The sequence below is a fragment of the Bombina bombina genome, chromosome 2, assembly GCF_027579735.1.
Source record: "Bombina bombina isolate aBomBom1 chromosome 2, aBomBom1.pri, whole genome shotgun sequence".
Lineage (NCBI taxonomy): Eukaryota > Metazoa > Chordata > Amphibia > Anura > Bombinatoridae > Bombina > Bombina bombina.
Genome location: NC_069500.1, coordinates 524,139,169 through 524,160,236, shown reverse-complemented (window position 1 = coordinate 524,160,236; position 21,068 = coordinate 524,139,169). Strand labels below are relative to the sequence as shown.

General features: G+C 38.6%; 1 protein-coding gene across 2 annotated transcripts in view; it reads right to left on the bottom strand.

Annotated features, from left to right (window-relative positions):
* Positions 1 to 19,284, bottom strand: part of HAUS4 (HAUS augmin like complex subunit 4) — a 46,957-nt gene extending 27,673 nt beyond the window's left edge. For both annotated transcript variants that reach the window (XM_053700580.1, XM_053700581.1), the window contains exons 1-7: positions 19,207 to 19,284; positions 19,039 to 19,081; positions 9,960 to 10,099; positions 9,514 to 9,645; positions 9,284 to 9,424; positions 9,102 to 9,198; positions 8,869 to 9,014 (exon numbers count right to left, since the gene is read on the bottom strand). In XM_053700580.1, the coding sequence (XP_053556555.1) occupies positions 8,869 to 9,014; positions 9,102 to 9,198; positions 9,284 to 9,424; positions 9,514 to 9,645; positions 9,960 to 10,099; positions 19,039 to 19,060 (678 nt within the window). In that variant the 5' untranslated portion in view covers positions 19,061 to 19,081; positions 19,207 to 19,284. The remainder of the gene's footprint in view (positions 1 to 8,868; positions 9,015 to 9,101; positions 9,199 to 9,283; positions 9,425 to 9,513; positions 9,646 to 9,959; positions 10,100 to 19,038; positions 19,082 to 19,206) is intronic.
* Positions 19,285 to 21,068: the final 1,784 nt, after the last annotated feature.

Sequence of the window (21,068 nt, the reverse complement as noted above, 5' to 3'; positions counted from 1 at the left end):
AGGAACGAAAACGATTATTAGCCCTGTTTTTACCTTTAGATTTTTTATCCTGTGGTAAAAAAGTTCCTTTCCCACCAGTAACAGTTGAAATAATGGAATCCAACTGAGAACCAAATAATTTGTTACCCTGGAAAGAAATGGAAAGTAAAGTTGATTTAGAAGCCATATCAGCATTCCAAGTTTTAAGCCATAAAGCTCTTCTAGCTAAAATAGCTAGAGACATAAACCTGACATCAACTCTGATAATATCAAAAATGGCATCACAGATAAAATTATTAGCATGCTGTAGAAGAATAATAATATCATGAGAATCACGATGTGTTACTTGTTGCGCTAAAGTTTCCAACCAAAAAGTTGAAGCTGCAGCAACATCAGCCAAAGATATAGCAGGTCTAAGAAGATTACCTGAACACAGATAAGCTTTTCTTAGAAAGGATTCAATTTTCCTATCTAGAGGATCCTTAAACGAAGTACTATCTGACGTAGGAATAGTAGTACGTTTAGCAAGGGTAGAAATAGCCCCATCAACTTTAGGGATCTTGTCCCAAAATTCTAATCTGTCAGACGGCACAGGATATAATTGCTTAAAACGTTTAGAAGGAGTAAATGAATTACCCAAATTATCCCATTCTTTGGAAATTACTGCAGAAATAGCATTAGGAACAGGAAAAACTTCTGGAATAACCACAGGAGCTTTAAATACCTTATCTAAACGTTTAGAATTAGTATCAAGAGGACCAGAATCCTCTATTTCTAAAGCAATTAGGACTTCTTTAAGTAAAGAACGAATAAATTCCATTTTAAATAAATATGAAGATTTATCAGCATCAACCTCTGAGACAGAATCCTCTGAACCAGAGGAATCATCAGAATCAGAATGATGATGTTCATTTAAAAATTCATCTGTAGGGAGAGAAGTTTTAAAAGATTTTTTACGTTTACTAGAAGGAGAAATAACAGACATAGCCTTCTTTATGGATTCAGAAACAAAATCTCTTATATTATCAGGAACATTCTGCACTTTAGATGTTGAAGGAACTGCAACAGGCAATGGTACTTTACTAAAGGAAATATTATCTGCTTTAACAAGTTTGTCATGACAATCAATACAAACAACAGCTGGAGGAATAGCTACCAAAAGTTTACAGCAGATACACTTAGCTTTGGTAGATTCAGCACTTGACAGCGATTTTCCTGTAGTATCTTCTGACTCACATATTGCAAGATGTCTCACGTTGCATCTAAGAGAAAAAACAACATATATATATAAAGCAAAATTGATCGAATTCCTTAAATGACAGTTTCAGGAATGGGAAAAAATGCCAAAGAACAAGCTTCTAGCAACCAGAAGCAATAAAAAATGAGACTTAAATAATGTGGAGACAAAAGTGACGCCCATATTTTTTCGCGCCAAATAAGACGCCCACATTATTTGGCGCCTAAATGCTTTTTGGCGCCAAAAATGACGCCACATCCGGAACGCCGACATTTTTGGCGCAAAATAACGTCAAAAAATGACGCAACTTCCGGCGACACGTATGACGCCGGAAACGGAAATAGAATTTTTGTGCCAAAAAAGTCTGCGCCAAGAATGACGCAATAAAATGAAGCATTTTCAGCCCCCGCGAGCCTAACAGCCCACAGGGAAAAAGTCAAATTTTAAGGTAAGAAAAATGTTAAATTAAAATGCATTATCCCAAATATGAAACTGACTGTCTGAAAATAAGGAAAGTTGAACATTCTGAGTCAAGGCAAATAAATGTTTGAATACATATATTTAGAACTTTATAAACAAAGTGCCCAACCATAGCTAGGAGTGTCACAGAAAATAAGACTTACTTACCCCAGGACACTCATCTACATATAGCAGATAGCCAAACCAGTACTGAAACGAGAATCAGCAGAGGTAATGGTATATATAAGAGTATATCGTCGATCTGAAAAGGGAGGTAAGAGATGAATCTCTACGACCGATAACAGAGAACCTATGAAATAGACCCCTTAGAAGGAGATCACTGCATTCAAATAGGCACTACTCTCCTCACATCCCTCTGACATTCACTGCACGCTGAGAGGAAAACCGGGCTCCAACTTGCTGCGGAGCGCATATCAACGTAGAATCTAGCACAAACTTACTTCACCACCTCCATCGGAGGCAAAGTTTGTAAAACTGAATTGTGGGTGTGGTGAGGGGTGTATTTATAGGCATTTTGAGGTTTGGGAAACTTTGCCCCTCCTGGTAGGAATGTATATCCCATACGTCACTAGCTCATGGACTCTTGCTAATTACATGAAAGAAAACACAAAGCAAAATTTATGCTTACCTGATAAATTTCTCTTTCTTTCTTTCTTTCTTTCTTGACATGGTGAGTCCACGGATCATCATCAATTACTGTTGGGAATATTACTCCTGGCCAGCAGGAGGCGGCAAGGAGGCGGCAAAGAGCATCACAGCAAAGCTGTTAAATATCACTCCCCGACCAAAAGGGAAAGGAGAGAAAGGCAGTAACACAAGGTGCAGAGGTGCCTGAGGTTTAAATAAAAAGAAACTGTCTGAATACACGGCGGGCCGTGGACTCACCGTGTCATGAAAGAAAGACATTTATCAGGTAAGCATAAATTTTGTTTTCTTTCTAATGACACGGTGAGTCCACGGATCATCATCAATTACTGTTGGGAACCAATACCCAAGCCAGAGCACACAGATAAGGGAGGGACAAGACAGCAACCTAAACAGAAGGCACCACTGCTTGAAGAACCTTTCTCCCAAAAGAAGCCTCAGCCGAAGCAAAAGTATCGAATTTATAGAATTTGGAAAAAGTGTGCAAAGATGACCAAGTTGCAGCCTTGCAAATCTGTTCCACAGAAGTTTAATTTTTGAAGGCCCAGGAGGAAGAAACAGCCCTTGTGGAATGAGCTGTGATTTTCTCAGGAGGTTGCTGTCCAACAGTCTCATATGCCAAGCGAATAACGCTCTTCAGCCAAAAGGGAAAGTGAAGTAGCCGTAGCTTTCTGACCCTTGCGTTTCCCAGAAAAGCAAACCATGCAGAAGACTGACTAAAGTCCTTAGTTGCCTGCAAATACAATTTTAGCGCTCGCACAACATCCAGATTATGCAACAAGCGTTCTTTGTGAGAAGGAGTAGGACACAAAGAAGGTACAATGATTTCCTGATTAATATTCTTGACCACAACAACCTTGGGCAGGAAACCAAACTTAGTATGCAGAACCACCTTATCAGAGTGAAATATAAGATAAGGGAAATCACACTGTAAAGCAGAGAATTCAGAAAAACTCTGTGCAGAGGAAATAGCAACAAGAAACAAAACTTTTCAAGATAACATCTTAATATCTAAAGAATGCATAGGATCAAACGGAGCCTGTTTAAGACTCCATGGAGGAGTAACAGGTTTAAACACAGGCCGAATTCTAACCAAGGCCTGACAAAACGATTGCACATCTGGCACATCCGCCAAGCAATTATGTAACAAAAGAAAGACAATGCCGAAATCTGACCCTTTAGAGTACTTGCCGACAAACCCTTCTCCAGACCATCCTAGAGAAAGGACAAAATCCTAGGAATACTTACTCCATGAGTATCCTTTGGATTCACACCAGAACAAGTATTTACGCCAGATCTTATGGTAAATCCTGCCAGTCACAGACTTAAGAGCCTGAATCAAGGTCTCAATGACCGACTCTGAAAATCCACGCTTAGATAAAACTAAGCGTTCAATCGCCAAGCAGTCAGCTTCAGAGAAACGAGATCTGGATGAAGGAAGGGACCCTGAAGTAGAAGGTCCTTCCTCAGAGGCAGTCTCCAAGGTGGAAAGGACGACATTTCCACTAGGTCTGCATACCAAACCCTGCGAGGCCACGCTGGGGTTATGAGAATTAGACGCCCTCTCCATGCCTGTGGATCTCTTGACCCGTATCTCGGAAGTTTGGCATTCTGACGAGAAGCCATGAGATCTAACTCCGGCTGCCCCCACTTGAGGGTCAAGCTGGAAAACTCATCCGAATGAAGTTCCCACTCCCCGGGATGAAAAGTCTGTCTGCTCAGAAAATCCGCTTCCCAATTGTCCACTCCTGGGATGTGGATCGCATAAAGACAGCAGTTGTGGGTCTCCGCCCACTGAATAATTCGGGCCACCTCTGTCATGGCCAAGGAACTCCTAGTTTTCCCCGGTGGTTGATAAAGACCACCGAGGTTATGTTGTCCGACTGGAATCTGATAAACCGGGCTAAGGCTGAGGCCAGGCGAGCATTGAATTGATTGCTCTCAGCTCCAAGATGTTTATGGGCAGGACCGACTGCTCCTGGGTCCATAATCCCTAAGCCTTTTTAACGAGCCCCATACTGCTCCTCAACCTAGAAGGCTGGCATCCGTGGACACAATCACCCAGGAGGGTCTGCGGAAGCAAGTACCCTGGGAGATGATCCTGAGAAAGCCACCACGGAAGAGAGTCTATTGATGCATGATCTAGATCTACACGTGGAAAAAGGTCCATATAGTCCCCGTTCCATTGTCTGAGCATGCATAACTGCATAGGTCTGAGATGGAACCGAGCAAACGGGATGATATCCATGGAAGCCACCACCAGACTGATTACCTCCATACATTGTGCCACTGACGGCCGTGGAGAGGACTGAAGGGCAAGACAAGAGTCGAAAATCTTTCTTTTTCTGACCTCCATCAGAAAAATCTTCATTAACAGGGAGTCTATTATGGTCCGCAAAAATACGACCCTTGTAGCTGGAACCAGAGAACTTTTTTCCCCCGATTCACCTTCCATCCGTGGGATCGAAGAAAAGACAACAGGATCTCCGTATGAGATTCTGCTTGTTGAAAAGATGGCGCCTGAACCAGAATGTCGTCCAGATAAGGTGCCACTGCAATGCCCCGAGATCAAAGCACAGCTAAGAGAGCCCCCGCCCCCAGAACCTTTGAAAAAATTCTAGGAGCTGTGGCAAGGCTGAATGGAAGGGCCACTAACTGGAAATGATTGTCCAAAAAGGCGAATCTCAGAAACTTGTGATGGTCCCTGTGAATGGGAACCTGAAGGTATGCATCCTTTAGGTCTATGGTTGTCATGAACTGACCCTCTTGTACCAAAGGAAGAATGGAGCGTATAGTCTCCATCTTGAAGGATGGCACTCTGAGAAACTTATTTAAACATTTTAGATCTAGGATTGGTCAAAAAGTTGCCACCTTTTTGGGAACGACGAACAGATTCAAGTAAAATCCCAGACCCCTTTCCTGAAAGGGAACTGGAACTATTACCCCCAGGGCGGCAAGGTCCTTGACACAATGTAAGAACACCTTTTTATCTGGTCTACAGATAATCTGGAGAGGAGAAACCTGCCTCTGGGAGGAAAAGATTTTATCCATTGAATCTTTAAAAGAATAACTATTCTCTATGGGAATAGTCGTCCTCTTGGTCAAAGTGGAGATCGCTCCTTCTACTTTAGGAACCGTCTGCCACGACTCCTTAATAGAATCCGCTATAGGAAATATTCTTAAAAATAGATGGAGAAAAGGGAATACCAGGTCTTTCCCATTCGAGCAATAATCTCCGCAGCACGGTCAGGAACTGGAAAAACCTACACTACGGAGGGAGCATCAAAGTATTTGTTCAATTTACTAGACTTTTTGGGATCAACTACGATAGTTGTGTCTGAGTCGCCAAAGTAGCCAAAACCTCCTTAAGAAATAAGCGAAGGTGGTCTAGCTTAAATCTGAAGGATATTACTTCAGCATCAGAAGAAGGAATTACACCGAGTCTGAGATTTCCCCCTTGGATGCTACCGACATGTCTTCTTCCTCAGGCTTATGGGAAGGGACACTCTGGATAGCCAGAACTTGATCAGAAACCTTACTGTTTCCTTAAATTTCCTTTTACACCTTCCCTGCAACATGGGGAAAGCTGACAAGGCCTCAGATACCGCAAGGGATACCTGGGAAGCAATGTCTTGTAGAGAAAATCCTACAGGATTACAAGAGGAAACACAGGGCACTGTATGTGGAGACTGAAAAAGTTGGGACGCTTGAGGAGAAAGCTGCGGCATATCTGCAACAGGAGACACCTGGGATAATGGTGGCTCATGGTCAAATATTTTATCTCTATAACTTAAAGTTCTCTCAATGCATGAGGAACAAAAAGGAACTGGGGGTTCCACCTGAGACTTAAAACATAACTGACAAGCAGCAACTTAGCCTGGGATGATGGTTTGAAAAGCCTCTTGATCTTATTTAATAAATAAGGATAACGTGTAAAAATCTTTTATTTGAAAATAAAAAATGTGCACTGTGTCTTTAAAGGGACAGTCTAGTTAAAATTAAACTTTCATTATTCAGATAGGACATGTAATTTAAATAAACTTTCCAATTTACTTTTATCATCAAATTTTTATTCTTAGTTTAAACTAAACCTAGGGAGGGCTCATATGCTAATTTCTAATCCCTTGAGGGCTGCCTCTTATCACATGCTTTTTAAATTTATTTTGAACACAAAGAGACTGAAAGTACACGTGGACCATATAGATAACACTGTGTTCAGGCACAGAAAGTTATTTAAGATTTAGCACAACACAATAGATTATAAACAGTCAGTCATGTGATCAGGGGGCTGGAAGAAGGTTCTTAGATGCAAGGTAATTACAGAGGAAAAAAAGTATATTAATATAACAGTGTTGGTTATGCAAAACTAGGGAATGGGTAATAAAGGGATTATCTATCTTTTAAAACAAAAACAATTCTATTGTAGACTGTCCCTTTAAATAGAAATGTGTGTTAGCGCAACAAACCAAATAGACCTCAGGCTACCTATACACATCAGTAGCTTTACTGAGGTGCCTACCTGTCCTGCAGCTCATTTTCAAATGCAGAGCAGTTACAGAGCCCTAACTGCCAAAAAATACGGCTAACAACAGTAATCTTCATGACCAAAAGTTAAAGTATAAAAACTACTATAACACACTGAGCCATCATAAATCACCTAACAGTCTCAATGCCCAAACTACCTAAAAGAAACCCCAAACATGAAGGTTTAATAAAGTCCCATATTAAATAAGACAGCTTTTAACTGTAACAAGTGCCAGCAATCTCCTTGCAAAAGAAATCTAAAATGGCACTTACCTGAAAGTGCTGTCCAGCAGCAGGACAGCTCACCTGGTTTGAGAGGGTGCAGCACCTCACATGGACCTGTGAAGAGAGAAAAACTGAGTAAACCTACTCAGGTTTTCTAGTTAGGGCAGCAGATTCTTGAGAAAACGCAGTGAGGATTGTACCTCAAAAGTTCTCAAGTGCTCAAAAGCCATCACTGCCCTACTGAAGAGACTGATGTGGAGTAGGCTAGACCACAGAAAAGAACAAAGTAAGCTTACTCTGCTGTTTCAATAGTCAATCCTAGCGTTTGTAAAATGCTAGGATTGACTTTCACTTTAAGAACTACTGACGTTAGGAGCAAGAAATTCGGCATGTAAACTTACTTTATAATGAAGATTTGAAATTATATACATAATTTTTAACATCTTTGGGTTTTGAGATATAGGTATCCTCATAAATCCCCCCCCCCCCTTAAGTGGATCTTTGGGAAATGGTAAAACACATGTTTCTTTATTTTTAAAGGAGAATCTTAATACCATATTTCACATCTGTTAAATCTTGGGTTTTTTGAGATACTGGTATCCTAAAAATTCACCCCCCTAGGGACGTAATTTCCAAAAAGGACAAACACGTACATAATAAAATTATATATATATATATATATATATATATATATATATATATATATATATATATATATATATATATATATATATATATATATATATATATATATATATATGGTAAGGGAGGGCACTCTCAGGGTTTGAAAATTAAAAAAAAAAAAAATAACAGATAACACATTTGGCCAAATGGGTCAAGCCCAGGAACCAAGTCAAGGTCTCTCCCATCCTGGGTCCCTAATACAATCAAACAAACTGAACCACCAAAGGGTGCACAGGCTTATGTAATCTCCCTAGACACATACAAAGAAATGGAAGTTGACTTCCAGGGCTGTTCATTTTGCAGGGTTATGGCATGTGTACCCAGTCCAGTTTGAGAGTGCAGTCCACTTCCCTTTGTTGTAGGTGTCTAGGGAGATTACATAAGCCTGTGTACCCTTGGGTGGTTTCCCCGTTTGTTTGAATGAGAACTAGATGGAAGATATAGGTTAGTGATAAAAAATTATGGTCTGACAAACAGATTTTATGTTATTTATGCAGTAGGTGGATAATCTCAATTTTATAAGAATTATGATGTTGCTACAACAGTTTAACAACATGCATAGAGATGATTATCACATTGTAATAATCCGAAAAGTAATGATGCTATGTTGTGAACTTCTTCTTTTGACATTTTTAGATATGTGATCCTCGGGAGCTTCCTTAGCGCTTGGTGCACGACTGGGATGCTGACGGATGGCCAGAGATGAAGTGAGCACTTTGTTGGGGATATAAGGGGGTAAGTTTATGTTTAATGGTCGGAGAAAGGCATTTGCCCGGAAAGGTCATGAGTGCCTGTCTGTTCTTGGAATGTATATTGTGATACAGTGCACCCTGGATGCTGAATAATTGGAGAGATTGCTGGATCCTATACAAGAGATAGAGATATATAAGCATGCTTTCCTTTGGGGCATCACACGGAGGATGCACCTGCACTGAGACTTTCCATTTTCTTTTTGGGAACATTTGATAAAGGTGCTAGTACAGCACCGAAACGTCATGCTAATTTCCCCATTTTAACATGGAATATTAAAAGGTTTTTGTTTTTTTACCTAAAAGCCCAATGAATATATATATAAAAATGTGTGCCAGACTTGCCTGTGGATACATTTCCTGCTGTCGTTCAAGCTGAGCACCCATTTCCTGGTGTTTCTCTTGCTCATTCTGCAGACGTCTCTTCTCATCCTCAAGAGTGCTGGCCAAACGCAAAGCTTTTGCTGCACGAAGCACATCACTCTCCTCATCTAAGGAAGAGCAATATATGGAGTCAAAAAAACAACAATGTGTGACAGGGAAGGTTTACGAGGCGAAGCCTAGACTAACATACACACCTGTCTCAGGTTGGTGAAACGACAGAAAAGAAAAACATTTTTTTCTCAGAGCCTCTTCCAAACTTTTATGCAGCCGATCTCTCAACCACATAATTTGCTGCGAGTCAAAAGATAAAGACTGAATGAGTGACAAAGGAGTGTCAAAGCACTGATGTTACAGAATACCTTGTAGATCTTATTACCATATTTGATGGCAGAAACTCAAGCAGATCTTTTTTTTCCAGTCCAAGAAGAGACACAGATTCATTTGGAGACATACAATCTGTGTTCAGCAAACGAGAACACTCTGAGACCAATATACACTGCTTCAATCCTTCAAGAAACTGCATAGGAGAGAATAAAACACTTGCATTTATTGGCACTGCAAGAGTTTAACAGTGCAAAAAATATACATGTAAGAGGTTTCCCTTACTTTGATGTCCTCTTCATTCAGGCCACCTTCCTGCTTTGCAACCTGAAAATCCAACAACATCTCCTGCACCAATCTGTGAATAACCTCAGATCTTAGCCATACCTTCCTCTGCAGTCGCAACTCCCTCTGTGCCTAGCAGTACACAAACAAATTACAGTTTATTAAAGAACACATCATCAATGTTATCATTCATTTTTAAGAAGCTGAAGGTGTAGAATTAAAACTGCTTAACGGATTTGAATTTCTATAATGCCTATTCATATGTATGCAAACAAAAAAAATCTAATTTTTCAACAGTGATAAATATTACAGATGACACAGGTTTTATTTCTCGTCTAGGGAAATCTTACATAAATACAATTAAATGCATAACTATTAAACTAAAGTTATCACATAATGGCTCACAGAGTAAACAACTATTAAATGTTACAGAGTGATGTGGTTACCTCCTCCAGCTCTCGGCTTAGTGTGACACTCCCCCCACTGGGCTCCATGACCTGACATAGCTCCAGTAGAAGTTTGCAGAATTGTGGATTCTTCTCCAAATCGTCTTCTTCTAAAGGTATATTAGGAAGCCGACTGTTCACTACAGAGATTAAAGGGACAGTCAAGATAACATAACCGACACAGTTATACTAATACACATTTTACCTCTGTAAATACCTTGTATATACTAAGCCTCTGCAGACTGCCCCCTTATTTCAGTTCTTTTGAAAGACTTGCATTTTAGCCAATCGGTGTTCACTCCTCAGTAAATTCATGTGCATGAGCTAAATGTTATCTATAGGAAACACATGAACTAATGCCCTCTAGTGGCGAAAAACTGTCAAAATGCATTTAGATTAGAGGCGGCCTTCAAGGTCTAAGAAATTAGCATATGAGCCTCCTAGGTTTAGCTTTCAACTAAGGATACCAAAGGAACAAAGCAAAATTGGTGATAAAAGTAAATTGGAAAGTTATTTAAAATTACATGCCCTATCTGAATCATGAAAGTTTTTTGTACTTGACGGGCCCTTTAATTCCATCATTCAGATAAAGTACATCATTTTAAACAACTTTCAAATTGCCTTCTGTTTTTTAATCGTAATTCTCTTGATATGCTTTGTTGAAGAAAAAAAAAAAAAAAAAAAAAAGCAATACAGTTTTGGGAGCTAGCTAAACACACTGAGTGAGCCAATGACAAGTGGCATATATGTGCAGCCACCAGTCAGCCGCTATCTCCCAATAGTTCATTTCTGCTTCTGAGCCTGTTTTCCCAACATAATATACCACAAGAACAAAGCATATTAGACAAAAGAAGTAAAATTGGAAAGTAGTTTAATGACTCACACAGAGCACACAATATTGAAGTTTAGTTTTGACTTTACTTTCAATTTAACCCCTTCACTACCAAGAATTTTACAGAAAAATGTCAGAATTATTTTATTTTATCGTTTTTGCAATCACTCCATTTAAACAAAAAACATAAATTTATGTAAGAACTTACCTGATAAATTATTTTTTTTCATGGTGGCGAGAGTCCACGAGCAGTTACATATGGGATATACATTCCTACCAGGAGAAGGCAAAGTTTCCCAAACTTCAAAATCCTATAAATACCCCACCCTCCTCACACATACCTTAGTTTATCATATAGCCAAGTGGTGAGGTGTTTAAAGAGTAAAAGCCAAAGAAGGATTATGAACAAAGATGTTCATTAAAGGGACAGTCTAGTCCAAAAAAAAAAAATGTCATGATTCAAATAGGGCGTGTAATGTTAAACAACTTTACAATTTTGCTTTGTTCTCTTGGTATTCTTAGTTGAAAGCTAAACCTCGGAGGTTCATATGCTAATTTCTTAGACCTTGAAGGCCGCCTCTAATCTAAAAGCATTTTTACAGTTTTCCACAACTAGAGGGCATTAGTTCATGTGTTTCACATAGATAACATTGAGCTTACGCACGTGTATTTACAGAGGAGTGAGCACTGATGGGCTAAAATGCAAGTACGTCAAATGAACTGAAATAAAGAGGCAGTCTGCAGAGGCATAGATTTACAAGGTAAAACATGTATTATAACCGTTTGTTATGCAAAACTGGGGAATGTGTAATAAAGGGATTATCTATCTTTTTACACAACAAAAATGTTGCTGTTGACTGTGCCTTTAAACAAAAAATAACCCACAATAGGGTGTGGTCTCGTGGACTCTTGTCACCATGACAGACATCAGGTAAGTTCTCACATAAATTATGTCTTCTTTCATAAAGGTGGCGAGAGTCCACGAGTTATGTATGGGATATAAATACCCAAGATGTGGAAGTCCACGAGTAACAAAGGAATGGATAAAATAAAAACAGCTTTTTTCGCTGAGAAATTAAATCCAAATATAAAGTCTGTTAAGACCAAAAAAAAACTGAAGGTTTGGATATGCTGAAACCAATTTCATTTGTCTCTTTTCTGTCAGGGAAACCCAAATAGGTGACTTTTGTCTGAGGAATCAAGAAACTTTTTGGTAAATTAAAGGGACAGTAAACCTTAAAAATAATGTTATATAATTCTGCACATAGTGCAGAATTATATAACATTATTTAGGTGCTATAGCCATAAAACCCTTTTTTACCTTTTAAAATGTAAAAAGGACAGCGCTTTTACAGACCCGCTCTCTACTCTCTGCTGAGCGGGTCTGTAATATTTAGTCAGCGCATCGGGCCAGCTGTATAGTCACAGCCTGGCCCGACCACGCCATAGCACTAAGTGCAGCTCGCTCCTGTGACAGGAGCGAGCTGCACTTAGTCTTATGGCGCGATCGGGCCAGCTGTATAGTCACAGCCTGGCCCGACCACGCCATAGCACTAAGTGCAGCTCGCTCCTGTGACAGGAGCGAGCTGCACTTAGTCTTATGGCGCGATCGGGCCGGGCTGTGACTATACAGCTGGCCCGATGCGCTGACTAAATATTACAGACCCGCTCAGCAGAGAGTAGAGAGAGGGTCTGTAAAAGCGCTGTCCTTTTTACATTTTAAAAGGTAAAAAAGAGTTTTATGGCTATAGCACCTAAATAATGTTATATAATTCTGCACTATGTGCAGAATTATATAACATTATTTTTAAGGTTTACTGTCCCTTTAATCCTCCAACCATCTTTTTGAAAAAATGACAACAGATGTTTTGTGTGAGGTTCTGCTAAAATAAAAGATTGAGCCAATACCAAGATATCGTCCAAATAAGGAAACACCGCAATACCCTGCGGTCTCTGGTTACAGATAGAAGGGCACCGAGAACCTTTGAATATATTCTTGGAGCTGTAACAAATTGGTAAATGCTTTTGCAGAAAAGAAAATCTCAGAAACTGAATATATTGGGATGTGAAGATAAGCATCCTGTAAGTTTATTGTGGACATAAAGTGACCTTGCTGAACAAAAGGCAGAATATACTCCTTTTAGTTTCCATCTTGAAAGTTGGAATTCTCACAAATTTGTTTAGAGTTTTTTAGAGATCAAAAATTGGTCTGAAAGAATTCTCTCTTTGGTACAATGAAGAATTTGCAGTAAAAACCCTTCCCTTGTTCTTTTAAAGGAACTTGGACAATCACCCCCATGAGTTCCAGGTTGGAAACACATTTTAGAAAAGCCAAGGCTTTTATCGGATGCTTTGGAATAGGAGTGAGAACAAAAAAAAAAAAAAAAATCTTCCCGTAGGTTTTATTATTATTCCAATTTGATATCCCTGAGAATATATATACTGGATCCATGGATTTTGGATAAATCTTGACCAAAATGTTATTTATTTTAGTCTGCTGCCTACCAAAAGAACTGGGTTGGGGGCCGCACCTTAACGCTGTCTTTTGGACTGGATTCGGTTTCCTGTATTGTTTGGATTTATTCAAATTTGAAGAAGGTCTCCAGTTAGAGCCAGGGGCTTTAGGAGAGGGGGTAGTTTTATGTTCTTTTTTCGAAAGGAACGAGCACGATTAGGAGCCTTAAATTTCCCTTTAGACTTAGTCTTGAGGAAGGAAAACTCCATTACCTCCAGTAGTAGTGGAATCTAACCGAGAACCAAATAGATTCTAACCTTTAAAAAAGAGATCGTAACCTCATTTTAGACACCATATCAGAATTCCAAAATTTAAGCCAGAAGGCTCGTCTGGTAAGAACAGCTAAAGATTTTCATAATATCAAATACTGCATCACAAATAATATTATTCCCCTGTTGAAGTAAATGAAGAATGTTAGAACATTCAGGATCTGAAGATAACATTTCGATTTAGTCTTAGTTTATGTGTCTTGACTAAAATGCCATTTTAGTTTTAGTCGTATTTTAGTCATTTGAATTGTTTTAGTCGACTGAATCTCCAGTAGATTTCAGTCAACTAAAATCTAAGGGGTTTGTTAAAGTGTAATGCATTATTTAAGCATTTCTCTATAATTTGCAAATAATTTATTATTTATGGTATTAAAGTTTAAACATGCAATACAGACACATATTTAGCCGTTGTGATATACAACATCTTTATTAAACTTAAAATGAAATAAAACCAAGTTTCATAAACAAACAGAAGTGCAACTTTAAAATATAAAAAAACAAAACTGTAAACTGTATTGGCTGTATTGCACATATTACCCAATGTAAAAAAACTAACAGTTCTCTGTTAATAATTAAAACAAGTATCAAGTAGCTCAACACAACAAAAAGTTTCTACAGCTAGCACAGCATTACTTAAACCCATACTTGTGGGTTATGCTTATTTCTATAGGAAGAATCGATTGTGCACAGATTCGAAAACATTTTGGCAACGATATTAGCACTGCTCTAGAACTTCCAAACTCATTATATACTCGTGGAGTTTATTAACCTGTTTTTATGTATGGTATTAAAGGCTTGAACATGCAATACAGATTTAACTGTTGTGGTATATAACATTTGATATCCAAAGTTGTGGAAAACAGCACACCTTTCCTTTTCTGAGTGGGGCACGGAGTGACAGACTTGCCAGGTCTCCTCAGTATCCAATAAATTCAAAAGACTCCAGCCTCCACAATCAATTAAAGATCTTTATTTCTTACATGTAGGGTCCCAGAAACATATACAACGTTTCAAGCCTGCAATAGGCTCTTAGTCATGTACACATAATTATACAGGTTCCTGCCTTTTATACCTGCACCTGTTATCTATTAACCTATTCCATGGAAACACCATTACAATAGCGGCATCTTGTGGATGCAATTCACATTGCATCAAAATTTGTTCTTTGTATTTTCAAATGAAATACGTGAATAACATCAATATTAAAAACATAAAAAGAGGAGCATGAAAATATGACCGACTAGAATAATTCACAGCATTAGGGGATAATATACAGAATGAATATTTAAGAAGACAAGTACTTTTAGCTGAATGCCATTTTTTTGGACAAATAGCAACTTTATACCAAAACTTTACCGGTGGTCTTTTATTGGGAACACATTTGCGTCTACTATACAGAATACAGATCACTTTTTTGGAAAATCCTTAATAAAATAGACTCCAGTCAAAGTCCTTATTAAGACCATTAGGGATTAGAGAGTCTAATTTATGTATCCAGAACATCTCTCTAATCTTTAGGAGATGTTCTCTATCACCTCCCCTCCTTGGGTTATCTATCTGATCTATGACTTGGAATCTAAGTTGACTGATGTTGTGACCTGCAGAGAGGAAGTGAGAGGACACTGGAGCTTCTTTGTTCTTACACCTTATGTTTGATTTATGTTCTATTAACCTCTCCCTTACCTCTCTGCAGGTCTCACCAATGTAAATAAGTCCACACGGACATTTAATTAAACAGACAGCAAAAATTGCTCTACATGTTAAGTATGTGTTTAAGGAAATTAATTCTGAGAGCTTATTATAAAAAGGACATGAAGTGTGTATAAAGCCCTTAATAAAAAAATGAGGGTGCATGGAGGAGGAAGAAGGGTCTTATAAACATATTAAAACCGCAAAATTAGAGTGCGGAAAAAAAGCGACCGAAAAACGGTGCATCAGTGACGTCATAGCAACTGTAAAACACGTGACGCGGCGGGCGCGCTCGTACAAGAACTCAGCCCATGCGTCTGATGAAAAGGTATGACCCCAATAAACAATAGATGCATTATTACATAAAGCTCAAATATGTTACACATTTTTCCCAAAACCTTAAAGCATTTTTTTATGCACCAAAGAGAATAATGCCTGTCCCTGGGCTGTATATAAAAAAAAACATTATATAACAATAACAAAGTATAAGTGCCCATCCACAGCTATGAGTGGCCATAGAAAATTTAAAGTATACTTACCTTTGATTTGTAGGCACTTGCCCACTGAAAGCAGACAGCAAAACCAGTACTGAAACATATCAGCAGAGGTAATAAAATAGGAGAATAATGTCGATCTGTAAAGGGGAGGCGGAAGATGAATCCCTGCAACTGAATTTAGAGAGCCTATGAAGAGTTTTTCCCAGAGGCAAAAAACATGGAGTCCTGAGGCAATACTCCCTTCACATCCCTCTGACAAGCACTGTACTCTGAGGGGAACCGGGCTTCAAAATGCTCTGAAGAATCAAGCAAATCATGCTTCAACCACCTCCTAAGGAGTCAAAGTTTTAAACTGAAGTATGTGTGAGGTGGATGGGATATTTATAGGCTTTTGAGGTTTGCAAAACTTTGCCTTCTTCTTGTAGGAATATATATCCCATACGTAACAGCTTGTGGACTCTCACCTTTATAAAAGAAATGGAACATTTGTCTGATTTACCTATGGAAACTATATATTTGGCATAAAAACAGCTTTCAGTGGATAACAGTTTCAACTAGATACGTACAGAAAGAGAGAAGAGAATTAAAGAAAAAGAGAACCCCCCACAAACCAACAGCTTTCTAACTGTAAAAAACACTAGAATTTGTATTGTTTAAAAAGATAGATAATACATTTATTACCCATTCCCTAGTTTTGCATAACCAACACAGTTATATTAATATACTTTTTACCTCTGTGATTATCTTGTATCTAAACCTCTGCAAACTGCCCCCTTATTTCAGTTCTTTTAACAGACATCCATTTTAGCCAATCAGTGCTGGCTCACTGGAACTCCACTTGCGTGAGCACAGTGTTATCTATATGACACACATAAACTAACACCCTCTAGTGGTGAAAAACTGCCAAAATGCCCTGAGAGAAGAGGCGGCCTTCAAGGGCTTTAGAAATTAGCATATGAACCACCTAAGTTTAGCTTTCAACTAAGAATACCAAGAGAACAAAACAAAAATTGGTGATAAAAGTAAACTGGAAAGTTGTTTAAAATGACATGTCCTATCTGAATCATGAAAGTTTATTTTGGACTAGACTGTCCCTTTAATTAGCATTCTCTGATTAAACTAAGACCAAACGTATATATATTTTTATTATTAATATAGTCAGCGCCGTCTTAGGTACTGGCAGCCAGTATGTAGTTGAGAGCAGAATATATATATATATATATATATATATATATATATATATATATATATATATATATATATATACACACTTCTCAAAAGAAGAGGCACTCACAGGTCTTAATAAGCATAAAGATTGTATTAGTTCATAGGTTCAGTCGTTTCGGTCCTTGCAGGGACCTTTGTCAAGACTGTTCTCAGTAATCCTGTTTCAAGCGGTCAGCGCTGACCGCTTGAAACAGAGGATTACTGAGAACAGTCTTGACAAAAGGTCCCTGCGAGGACCAAAACGTTGACTGAACCTATGAACTAATACAATCTTTATGCTTATTAAGACCTGTGAGTGCCTCTTCTTTTGAGAAGTTTCTACCTACCTACCATAGAGTGCACCCAAGCAATACCACTAACAGTGAGTGCTTGGATCCCACAACACACACATAAATATATATATATATATATATATATATATATATATATATATATATATATATATATATATATATATATATATATATATATATATATATATATATACATACACACATACACATATACACACATATATATATATACATACACATACACACACAGTATATGCTGTACATGGAATCTTGCATTTAGCCAATCAGTGCTGATTCTTGTATAAACATTATCATTCTCCACAGGAGTGAGCGGTTATCTTAGGGTTGCCACCCGCCCCGGTTTCACCGGGACAGTCCCGGTCTGAGGCTCTTTGTCCCGTAACTAGCCTCAAATGACCCGGGTTAAAGGGCCACTAAACCCAAAATCTTTCTTTCATGATTCAGATAGAGAAAATTACAATTTACTTCCATAATTTATTTTGCTTCATTTTTTAAATATCCTTATTTGAATAAAAAGCAATGTACATGGTGAGCCAATCACATGATGCTTCCATGTGCAGCAACCAATCATCAGCTAGTGAGCATATCTAGATATGCTTTTCATCAAAGAATATCAAGAGAATCAAACAAAATAGATAATATAAGTAAATTAGAAATATGTTTAACACTGCATTTTCTTTCTAAATCATAAAATAAAAAATGTTGGTGGCATGTCCCTTTAAGTGCTCCCCTGGCGCAGCAAGCAGCAGTGAGCACAGACTTTTCAAAAATTAAGCTGCCCAGAAGAGCGCTTAGCCCGGGGTTACAAAAAAATGGGTAGGTGGAGCCGTGGTGGAGTCTGCAGGAGAGACAGAGGGAAGGGGGAAGAGGGTTGAGGAGGGGAGTCAACTCGTCACTTCCTGCGGCAGACAGAGGCAGGATATCGCACGCGCGCACCCGCCCGCCCCACCACCAGTTTCTCTAGTCCGGCAGCAGACTGTGCAGAGCTCTATGTCTCCTGTCTGTGAGGCTGGCTGGATAGCCGCAGGAGGCAGGAAGGAAAAGGATGGGCTGAAGAAAATGCACCTGCATAAGGTGAAGTGCAAAACCATAATCTGCTATGTAAAATTAGTAAATGTGAATTTCAAGGACACAATTTAAATGTATAATGTAGTTTTATAAAAGAAGTGGAAGTATATATATATATATATATATATATATATATATATATATATATATATATATCATAATGAATTGGAGGCTGTGCGAAGCCATGCCCCAAGCCACACCCACTTCAAAAATGTCCAAGAATTTTCTGGGCAAAAGGTGGCAACCCTAGGTTATCTATATGGCACCCATGAACTAGTACTGTCTAGCTGTTGTGCAAGATTTGAAAAGCAAATAAAAAGCACTGAGATAAGAGGCAGCCTGCAGAGGCGTGGCAAGCAGGTTATACAGTATAACAAAGTTGTTATGCAAAACTGGGGAATAGGTAGAAAAGGAGTTACCTATCTTTTTTAAAAAAAAACTTTTAAAAGACTGTCCCTTTAATCAATACTTGCAAGGGGACACAGTAGGGTTCATCAACATATCGGTCCCCCCTGGGACATTAAAATAATCTGTAAGGCTGGGGATGAAAATGGTTAATCTGTCACTTGAGAAGTAAAAGTTATATTGACTGGCTGGTTAGTTATGGAATTGGATAAGAGCTACTGGGCGCCTGGCTGGTGTCTCGCATAATTAATAATTAATCTCACCATACTGCAACGTCTGAGACATGATTGCTGAAGGTCGCTCTCTCTGAAACAAAACCAAACATCAGTTTTTACAAACACAGGTTATAGCACACACTGTTCTTTAAACACCCCCACTCAACTGCGTTACATCACATTTGCACACACTGTTCTTTAAACACCCCCACTCACCTGCGTTACGTCACATTTGCACACACAGTTGTCATAAACGGCGGGAACACTTTAAAGTGTAGCCCTTTTACGGTGACGTCACACCCATCATACTCGGAGGGACGAGGCGTGGATGTTTGCACGGTTGCATGCTGGGAAATGTAGTCAGGAAGGATTAATCGCAAAGCAGCACTATTTTTGGTTGTTATAGCAATTGGTCTACATAATGTGTGCATTTGCATTATCTATCATTCTTTTTACCGACACTATCCGACTGTCTGTTTTCGTGATATTATTTAATAATATTCGCTTCCGGTTGTTTTGATTTGAAAATATGTTCACCGCTAGGTCTAAAAGAATTGCCTTTAAGAATTTGCAACTTTGACGCTTTATATTTTGCTACCAATCGTGAGCGCTACCTGTTCTGTGTTAAATGAATTCACTAAAACAAGATGTACCACTGCCAGCGTAAGAGCTTTGATGGACAAGGCGGCCAGACATCATTTTGTTGTAAATCTATGTAAACTATTAAGTATTTACCAGTTTAGTAACTGTATTTTTGTATTAAATGTACATTTTAGTAGTTTTCTTTGTTTCATTATATACAGCCCCCAAAAATATATTTTTTTCCAACCTTTGTAAACGCTGCTCTTTCGCGTGCATGATAGAAAATATTTGAGTACAATGCAATGATAGTCATAGAATGTACTGTACAGTTTGCGCTACTTGCTGTGTAACTCAGCTTAACCCTGGAAGCCCCAAGCACTGCAGATAGACGATGATTGACAGGAATTCCTGTTCAAGACTTTAGGGACAGTCTACACCAGAATTTTTATTGTTTTAAAAGATAGAAAATCCCTTTATTACCCATTTCCCAGTTTTGCATAATCAACACAGTTATAATAATATACTTTTAACCTCTGTGATTCTCTTGTATCTAAGCCTCTGCAAACTGCCCCTTTTTTCAGTTCTTTTGACAGACTTGCAGTCTAGCCAATCAGTGCCTGCTCCCAGATTACTTCACGTGCACGAGCACAGTGCTATCTATATGAAATATGTGAACTAACACCCTCGAGTGGTGAAAAACTGCTAAAATGCAATCTGAAAGAGGTGGGCTTCAAGGTCTAAGAAATTAGCATATGAACCTCCTATGTTAAGCTTTCAACTAAGAATACCAAGAGAACAAAGCAAAATTGGTGATAAAAGTAAATTGGTAAATTGTTTAAAATTACATGCTCTATCTGAATCATGAAAGTTTATTTTGGCCTAGACTGTCCCTTTAACCGCTTTGCTGGAATTAAAAACATAGATTTCCAGAATGTAATTTTACCCTACAATGTCCCTTCAATATAAACAAAGTGTGTTTGCAACAGAACATGTTGCCAGCCGGGTAGCATTATTAAAGGCACAGTCTACTTGATTTTTTGTATTGTTTATGAAGATACACAATCCTTTTATTACCCATTCCCCAGATTTGCATATGCAACACATATTAATACACATTTTACCTCTGTGATCACCTTGTATCTAAAGTAAAGCAAACTACAGATCAGGACACCGGGATCATCCCCAATAAATATCCAGATATCCAAATATCCAAGTGGTAGGTGCTCAAACCCTCAGGGACCCCCCTCCAAGGTCCAAAGAATATAGAGTATAAAATTAAGAAGGTAGCACTCTGTAAAAGGAAAACACCTTTACTGAAGCAACGTTTCAGGGCCTCCTGCCCCTTTCTCAAACTACCTTGTATCTAAGCGTCTGCAAACTGCACGCTTATCTCAGTTCTTTTAACACACTTGCATTTTAGCCAATCAGTGCTGACTCATAAATAACTCCACAGGAGTGAGCACAATATTATCTATATGACACACATGAACTATCAC